This window comes from Macroventuria anomochaeta (genome assembly GCF_010093625.1).
Source record: "Macroventuria anomochaeta strain CBS 525.71 unplaced genomic scaffold BU25scaffold_36, whole genome shotgun sequence".
Lineage (NCBI taxonomy): Eukaryota > Fungi > Ascomycota > Dothideomycetes > Pleosporales > Didymellaceae > Macroventuria > Macroventuria anomochaeta.
In genome coordinates this window covers 339,787-348,480 of record NW_022985397.1, presented here as the reverse complement: position 1 = coordinate 348,480, position 8,694 = coordinate 339,787, and the positions used below count along the sequence as shown (strand labels likewise).

At 49.7% G+C, this 8,694-nt stretch overlaps 2 protein-coding genes across 2 annotated transcripts in view; both read left to right on the top strand.

The window, feature by feature from the left end:
* Positions 1–1,438: 1,438 nt before the first annotated feature.
* Positions 1,439–2,619, top strand: BU25DRAFT_414328 (uncharacterized protein). Its single transcript, XM_033707250.1, has one exon. It carries the CDS (start codon positions 1,664–1,666, stop codon positions 2,438–2,440), a length of 777 nt encoding a protein of 258 aa, XP_033557782.1. The 5' UTR covers positions 1,439–1,663; the 3' UTR covers positions 2,441–2,619.
* A 3,092-nt stretch (positions 2,620–5,711) lies between these two features.
* BU25DRAFT_177106 (uncharacterized protein) overlaps positions 5,712–8,694 on the top strand; it is a 4,671-nt gene continuing 1,688 nt past the window's right edge. The window contains exons 1-5 of the mRNA XM_033700873.1: positions 5,712–6,599; positions 6,656–6,829; positions 6,880–6,904; positions 6,960–7,547; positions 7,604–8,675. Of these exons, the coding sequence (XP_033557781.1) occupies positions 5,792–6,599; positions 6,656–6,829; positions 6,880–6,904; positions 6,960–7,547; positions 7,604–8,675 (2,667 nt within the window). The 5' untranslated portion in view covers positions 5,712–5,791. The remainder of the gene's footprint in view (positions 6,600–6,655; positions 6,830–6,879; positions 6,905–6,959; positions 7,548–7,603; positions 8,676–8,694) is intronic.

Here is an 8,694-nt window from a genome sequence, read left to right as displayed (position 1 = left end):
GCCTCATTCACAGCATGCAGGACCGCATCAATGCTGTTATTAAGGCAGATGGTTACCAAACAAAATACTAGGCTTTTACGAGTAAAATGAGCCATAAACCATTTGATTTAGTCTATTATTGGTGATGCTGTAACTACTCAAAGTTGTAATGGAAATGTTGGTGAGGTGGCTCGTGCCGATGCGCGCCCAGATTAAAGGAAGGTGACTGTAGCTGAACGCTTCCACGCCGGCATCGGCGCGCAAAGACGCAATCACTCAATCAACACACTTCACATGATAATCTCTATTCTTAACAAGTGCTACAACATTATTAGGCTTTCATGGAATTTGTCTGTAACTTTACAAGCAGTAAAATTGTCGTGGTGCTGCTGCAGAGGAAGGAGCATCTTTTGCAATAAGACAATGCACTTTAGGGAACGGGCGCGGAAGGCGTCAACACGGCAGTAATTTTTCGCTACAATAGGGTTCACACGTGTAGGAATAACCGTAGCAGACTCTCGCTACCAGTGCATAGCAATTTCCAAGGTGTGGCGGAAGTAAGAAGCGTTCAAGGTGGAAGTATCGGTGGTTTTGTTCGGCGCGGGGGGATGTTCGAACCGCAGGGAGGGAAATTATCCTTACGATGAAGTTGCCGATTGCAAGCTTGCAGGTTCATGATGTGGGCATGGTAAGCTGAGCTCGTCCTAGATTTTCATCAAGCTAACCCTTTCAGACTGAGAAAGTGTTTGATATCGCTTGTGCCGTCCATTCATATCTGTATCGATCTCACAGATGGAGCTAGGCCCGGTCGAGTACCTGACGCAAGTTGTCTCTCTTCTGGCAAGACTCCCTAGTGGCAAAACAAATTCGTGCCCTTGCTTCTCGCAAAGATGAATGAGTTGCACCCCGAATTAGTTCATCCTCTATGTGCGGCAATGCAGCTACCTTCTTCCGCTTTCAAGGATCCTATGAGTCCTGTTACACGTTTTGTGTACGAAGAGGAGGTAGGCAGAGACTATATGCTGACCCCAGAATAGCAAGATGAGCTGTACACGACTACAAGCATCTGGAACACTATTTGGAATTATCCTACAGCGCTTTCGAACTCGTCACTTCTGCGCCTCAATCTGAGAGGAGTGTGACAGAAGACCAAGAGTGTCTGGATGCATAACAGCAAGCACTGTTAGAATGCACCAACATTGCCTGCAGTTCCAGTGGCGCCAAGAGTCGATGCATTTGAAATCGACGACTAATCCGAGATGCTTACGACCTAAACATGTTTCCAAACGGGTCGCGGGAGGCTTTTTTCGGCTGCTGACGATCCGGGGAAGGCTGACGTTGGGCGCGCGCAATACTGATTGGATGTTTTGGGATGGAGGTGGCAGTACTGTCAGCAGCTAAAAGTTTGATGATGAACAGCACTGTTCAGCCGTACTTCGCCCGATACTTTGTAAGTGAAGAACAATTATAGCGATAATAGCTACTAAGCGTACTGGAGTACCAGGCATAGATACAGGCTCTATAAGTATGCGATGTTGTCGCTGGTGAACATATTTCCATCACATCAACACTCACCAACAAGCAACCACTACATCCTTTCATCCCCTTATTTCCTTTCCATTTCCTTGGATCTGTCTTCCTTCTATCTTCTTAGAAAATAGCAAAACACCCAACAACCATCACCATGCAGTACTCAACCATCTTCCTTTCAGCACTCTTTGCTACCTCAGCCCTGGCACGCCCGGCCCGTCGCTCAGCTTCGGACAACTCCATCCGCGTCCAACTCTCCGGCCCCGGCGAGCTCGCTACTCAGACAGCCTTCGAAGAGGGCTGGCGTCAAGTCAAGCGCCCCCAGGGCTCCTCCGGCCCCTACGATACCGTAGCTCTTGAAGTTGGCAAGGATGTGAAGCAACAGGGCCTCCGCTGCCAGGTGCGCAACGAACACAACGAGCCCATCGTCGTACTCCGAAATGGCAACCGCGACATCACCTTCGCTGACGGCGACGCCGGATCCTGGACCTTTGAGAGCGGTGCGCAGGAAGTTGTTGCTATCATTTGCGACCCGACCTTCGTCAAGGGCGTCGCTCCTCCCGCCGCGCCTGCCCCTACACCCATCGCGCAACCTCCCATTAACGTTCGTATCTCCGGTCTCAGCGAGTTCGCACGCAACATCGCATTCAAAGAAGGCGGCCTTGTTCGCGAGATCCAGCCCGCAGGTGGCGCGGATGTCAACACCTTTGAGCTCACGCTCGACCCTGCGGTCAAGAAGCAGGACTTGAGGTGCCAGGTCCTCGACAAGGCCGGTTACCCGATCATTGGCAAGCGAGGTGCCAACGTCGACGTTACCTTTGCGGATGGTGGAAATGGCCCTTGGACTTTCATCAACAAGAAGGGCGAGCACATCACTGTTGATACTAGCGCTGTCATCTGCGACCCAGCTTTTGTTAAGGCTTCTGCGTAAGCGATGAATTGCTTGCAGTCACGGTACATTTCTAGGGGACAAGATTGGTTTCATGCATAGCGATGGTGTTGAGATTCATCTAGACCGGGGTTTTTGTTTTCTCTTTTGCCTTATATTCTTTCCTAGCTGTCTCTCCTTCTTCATAATGCTCTACAAATAATGGCATCACTCATTTGCCGAATCACGTCTTAGAGAGATGTCTCGCTTCCGTGTTTTCAAATGCTTACGTCGCGGAACTCTGTGAAACCTTGGCTTCAGACTGGCTCTGCACCATCAACAAGACACGACAATGTCTTTCTCGTTTAAGGACGTACGCTTTGCGCAGGCTAATTAGCTACACACTAAAGTCGACTTTCGCTACAGGAATCTTCAATTCTCGAATTCACTCTTGAATCCACTGGAAACCCTTCCAACTTGCGTCAAATCTACTGTTCAGTCTCACATTGAGATGTACTCTCCATATTCACTCCCTGATTTAGCATCTGCCATCTCCGGCATATCAGATGCTCAGTCGGATCCAATATCCAACCACCCAAGCGGCGATCGTGTACATGACCATAAAGAGGCAGACTGGCGAAAGCGTGCACCAATAGTTATCATGGAGTATACAACTGGGTGTCTCTCAGAACCGACGATTGAATGGTATTCAACATCGCAGAGGTTATGCTCTGTGGCGCGCTGATCACTTAGTATCTGGTGAGGTTCTTAAGCCCATGATTAATCTCTGGGAGCGTCCCATCACTCAAAACGTCAAGGAAAAAATTGCTCAGTATACTTGCGACATAATCAAATTGGCAGATCTTAAAGGTAAGTCAATGGAATTCCTGTGGAGTTTCACACTCACTGAAAGTACAGTACTAAGACTAAAGTCTGGTCGCATGAGCACAGGCCTCACCCCAACACCGTGATTGCATCAGCAACAACCCAACTTCCCACCCCATCTACACACCCAATATGAGAGCTTTTGGTGCTAAGATTTCTGCCGATCGATTGCCTGGTGGTGAATTATCAGAGCGTCAACGCGATTATGCTATTACTGCTCTAGAGAATGGTGCGCAGACCAATGAAGTTGCTAAGACTCTCTGCTGCTCGCGTCGGACAATCCAGAGAACCGTCTCACGTTACAACGAGCTCAACACCAACGCCAGCAGACCTCGCAGTGGTCGCCCAGCTAGTCTAACACGTCGCCAGCGTCGTCTCCTCCTTCGCATTGCCAGAAGATCTCCCAAAATCCAATACCGTACACTACTAGAGGAGGCTGGCCTGTGGCCTGACAGCAACCTACACCCTCTAGTCTCTAAGAAGACAGTCTATCGCACGCTCTTCTCACTAGACCTACGCAACTTCAGATCAAAGCGGAGGCCTAAGATCAACCGGGCCACAGCTCTACTCAGGCTCAGGTTTGCACGTGAGCACTCACATCTCAACTGGAAGCGGGTAGTAGTGAAGTTCAGTGATGAGTGCAGCGTTGCAAGAGGTTCTGGTGCCAACCAGGAGTGGAGTTTTCAGTACCCAGATGAGAAATATGATCACAATAAGGTGACAGAGAAGGAGTCTTCTCGTGCTAGGCAGCAGATGGTGTGGGCAAGCATATGGGTGACTAGGGGGGGTAGGGTTAGGCGTAGTCCTCTGGTCATCATGGAACGGGATACTACCTCACAACGCAGAGGCTATACTGCCGACTCATACATCTCAACTCTCAGTGATGGACTCCAACCTCACTATAACCCTATGGATATATTCATGCACGATAACGCACCTATCCACAAGGCCAAAAAGACAAGGATTTGGTTAGAGACTCATGGGGTATGGACTATGGATTTCCCACCATACTCACCTGACCTCAATCCAATCGAGCACATGTGGTGGGCTCTCAAACGGAAGCTCCATGAGCTTCACCCTGAATTTGATACACTCGGGGATACCCAGGAGGAGTGGGATTGCTTTTGTGAAGGGTTAAGAGAGGCGTGGTGGGCCATACCTGATACTCTGATCAAGAAGCTTATCTACTCAATGCCACGACGACTCAGTGCCTGTATGCGTGCACAGGGGTATCAGACTAAATATTGAGATCATGCGCAATCCAGCGCTTTAATCAGATTCAAATTTCACCGTGTGGTTGTTGAGATAATAGTGTGTGAACATTCACTCAAAAGTAGTTGTGGTGGTCCAAGTGCATCGGGCGACAAGACTTTTGTCCTCCGACTGTATAGGTCCAATGTTGTTGCCGACGGACATGGTCTCAAAGGCATGGAGCTCCAAGCCGTTCAAGCTAGCAGAGTGGCAATACTCTCAGATATACGCTCGAAAGGGTAGATTTCATTTGGTAGAGCTGGTGTTCTCAGACATCGCTGTTGGAGCGTCCTCGAACCGAACATCCGCCTCCAGCATCCTCTTGGCTTCTCTGCGGACATCATGCAACGACCTAGACCCTGTCTGGGACGGGGCATCCTCCTTGAAACTGCCAGTCTCTCAAGAAGTAGTAACGTCCCCCACCTCAGTAGCGAGAAACCTCCTGTCCAGAGATGGGATCACTCCCAACCCAACCTGACTTCTGTCCTCACATGGAAAGCATCTGCCGCCTATTAGAATGCAATCTTCAGTTTTTATATTATATGCTGATACAATGCAGTACGAATAATACAACAATCGTGACTTTGCTGTTAATTGTTACGTGCGCAGCGTCCAGCGCTACCTCAGCTTCAAGCTTCTCTCTTCTCACCCTTATCTGTTCTTGTTACTTCTGAGGCTCTCAGGCCATAGACTCAACTCATAAGCAAATCTTACTCAATCACAAGGGCATTTGGTTGCGTGCGTTGTGTATGCTCGCAGTTTTGCTACACTGCAGCATCTGTGCCACGCAACTGCTAGCAGAAGCTACTATCTCTCCTTTGTAGGCTTGCAAAGCCGCTATTGGTTTACTATAATTTGATAACTATTTTGCTTCTAAGGAGCAATTCTCTTGCAAATATCACCGAAGTGTCAGGCATGCAGTTGCCTGATCCGTCAGCGTTGTCAATCACCTTTCCAACGAAACTCCTTTATTCAGTTGCTATCTTGTGGAGCCATCAAGCTCTTAGAGGACAGGTAGGAAGTGCGATCATGCAAAATCTTGTTTTGAATTCTGAAAGGGTTGATGATGCGTAGTCTGTCGTGCAGAAGTCACGCAGGGCATCGTTCAAGCGGAGCTGCTGCGGCGGGGGCAGTGCAGCTGAGGGCACAGCCGGCCTGCAGGCCACCCCACGACTTCAAGCGCGCAGCCTCGGATAAGCACAGGATGTCCAACACACGAACACTTTTGACATACAACCTTGTAGCCACGGTCGTTGCTTCCACAACTTCAAACATACAATGCGAAAGCGAGACCGTCTACGCGCATTTTTAGCGCCAACCGCTACCGGTACCCGTTCGGTCTCACCCCGTTCAGGTTCTCCACTACCACGTCCTCCATCATCATCCGCTACGAATTCAATCGCATCTAATGCAGCCACACCAGTGCAGACAGTAACCCAAAACCCAGCGCTTGAGAAGGCAGTCGTGTTGCAACTGCAGAAGCTCCCGGAAGCTGGACGTGTAGCATTTGAACAGGAGATAAAGACACTTGATGAGCAAGCTCTATTATCCAAAGTACGGGCTTACGATGCAGAGCACAAAAATGAGTCGTCCTTCAGGCCTCACTTTGAGCACCTCACAAAGGCTCTTGACTTGCTCAACAGGCTCATGGGTGGCGTCGCCATAGGCATACAGGCGGACCCTGCCATATCGGCCCCGGTGGTGGGCGCAGTGCGGGTCGCTATCGATCTCGGCTTGCATTTCACAAAGTTCTTCCCCAGATTGACCGACATGGTCTGCGAGTTCGAAGATTATCTTGGGCCGCTAGCGGAACATTCACGGGCGGCAAACGTTGAGCTTGTAGAGAGTGCCGTTGTCAGTGTCTATACGAACATACTAGACTTCAGTTGGAAAGCCCGCTGTGTCTTCGTCGATGCCAATGGAAAACGAAGGAGGTGGACTTCGTTTAGGGCGTTCATGCGCCAGCACTGGGATACCTTTGAGGCTGAATTTGTGTCCATAAAAGAAGAGATGCAGCACCATCTCCATGTTCTCCAGCATACTGTACAGGCGACACACTTTAATGCTTTCAGGAGTACCGAACAGAGTAGGTCTGACCTTCCAGCTACGATCTGTGTCGGTTTCTAACACCTGTCGATTCAGGGAAGGAAAGGTCGGCATTTCTCACTTGGATGTCAGACATCGATTTCGAAGAGGTGCATCAGAGCATTTATGCAAAAAAGCACACAGGCACTGCCGACTGGCTGATTCAAGAGCCTAAGTTCCAACAATGGATGCAGAGCGCGCATTCATCCCTCCTGTGGTGCAATGGAAAGCGTAAGTATTACCATATCCTCTAATGGTCCAAATGCACTGATATTCTGTAGCTGGTATCGGCAAGTCTGTACTCAGGTAAGTTCGTACCGACACAGTCGAGCCTTGGTTCATGTGCCAACTCGAAGTATAGTTCCAATGTTCTTGAACATATCACGGCCGAGGCCGGGCTACGGAAGGACACTGCCATCTGTTTTGCCTACTACGATTATCGTGATACACGACTAGCGAACGTGACCCGGATCATAGCCACACTTATCAAGCAGCTCTGTCAAAGAAAGCACAACATACCGAACCATCTGCTGCAGATTATGCGCGATGCTCGGTCACCGTCCTCAGTAGGTTCCCTGGAATGTTTCCTTTTACTCGCGGAGAGTTTTTCGGAGGTCTTTGTCGTCTTCGATGCTTTAGATGAGTGCCCGGAGCAGCAACGGCAGGACATCCTTGGTTTCATCACTGAGGTGGTAACTATGCTAGCCCCATGTCGGATAAAGGTGTTTGCCACGAGTCGAAGGGAGACGGACATTACCGAAGCATTCTCAAGGAATCACGTGCCTACAGTTCAAATCTTGGCTGAAAACGTCGCGGCCGACATCGAAACTTTTGCTCGCAGCAAAGTCGAGGAGCTTCAGGCTGGGAAGCATGGAAAGGTACTCTACGTCACTGAGGACAGGCTAAAGGAAAGGATCATTCAGACACTTGCTCAGAAGGCAGAAGGAATGTATGTTCATGCCTCATAGACAGTCTCGAGGGTTGTGCATGCTGACCGTAAGGCAGGTTTCTTTGGGTCAACCTCCAACTAGACAGTCTTTGTGAAGCCAGCAAAGTCCGAAAAGATCAGGTGGTAGAAACTGCGCTGGAGTCCTTGCCACACAACTTGCCTGACACCTACGTTCGAATCCTAGATCGGATCGAACAGCAGCATTCGTCGATGCGGGATTTGGCATTGAACTGTCTCGCTTGGACGATCTATGCCCGAAGGCCTCTCAGCACTCGAGAGTTACAACATGCGCTTGCGATCAACCCTCAATGCACTGTCCAACAAGATCTACAAATTCACTCTTCTCAGGTAATCCTTGATGCATGTGGCAACTTGCTAGAAGAAGCTAAAGGCGCGATCCGACCAATCCACTACACGGTTCAGGAGTTCTTCACATCATCCGTTCAGGGGATGCCGCAACATCCTATGCGAATGCAACTTCTAGACTCAACGTCTGTGCACAGACGATTGAGCCTAGCGTGTCTAGCGTACATCCGGCTAATGGCATTCAACAAACCAGCTCGGGACCATTGGAACCTCTACGAGCAACTCAGGAAGAATGATCTCGCCGGCTATGCATGTCAAAACTTCGACTACCATACTTCGAATTGCGAAGGGACCCCTGTCGATGTGATGAACCAGCTTGAGACAATCTTGCGGCAAGGTAGTGCGTATCTTGCAGCGATCCTGCAAATTAAGATTTTGCGAGATGGTCACGACTATTTTGATATCATGCAGCGTTTCAACGACATGAAGTTCCTGGTCACTCCGAGTACAGTTGTCTACAGCACTAGTCTCTACAACATTCCCACCATAAGGCAGAGATGGGTCGACCAAACGCCCCCAACATATGCTTTACATCTGGCAGCTTCTGCAGGACTCACGAGTGCAGTCATCCGACTTCTAGAGGGAGGATACGACGTTGACGAGAGAGTCGGGAGTGACAGCACTTCCCTATACTACGCATGTCTCAACGGCGACCTGGACATCGTTCAGCTATTGCTTGACAAACATGCCCAGGTCAACGTGCGGGGTGGATACTACGGCAACGCACTGCAGGCAGCTTCATACGGAGGCCACGAGCAGATCGTCAAGATGCTGCTCAACA

Excerpts from the sequence above, each read along its gene's own strand:
- BU25DRAFT_414328 (XM_033707250.1), top strand. The coding sequence starts at position 1,664 with ATGCAGTACTCAACCATCTTCCTTTCAGCACTCTTTGCTACCTCAGCC.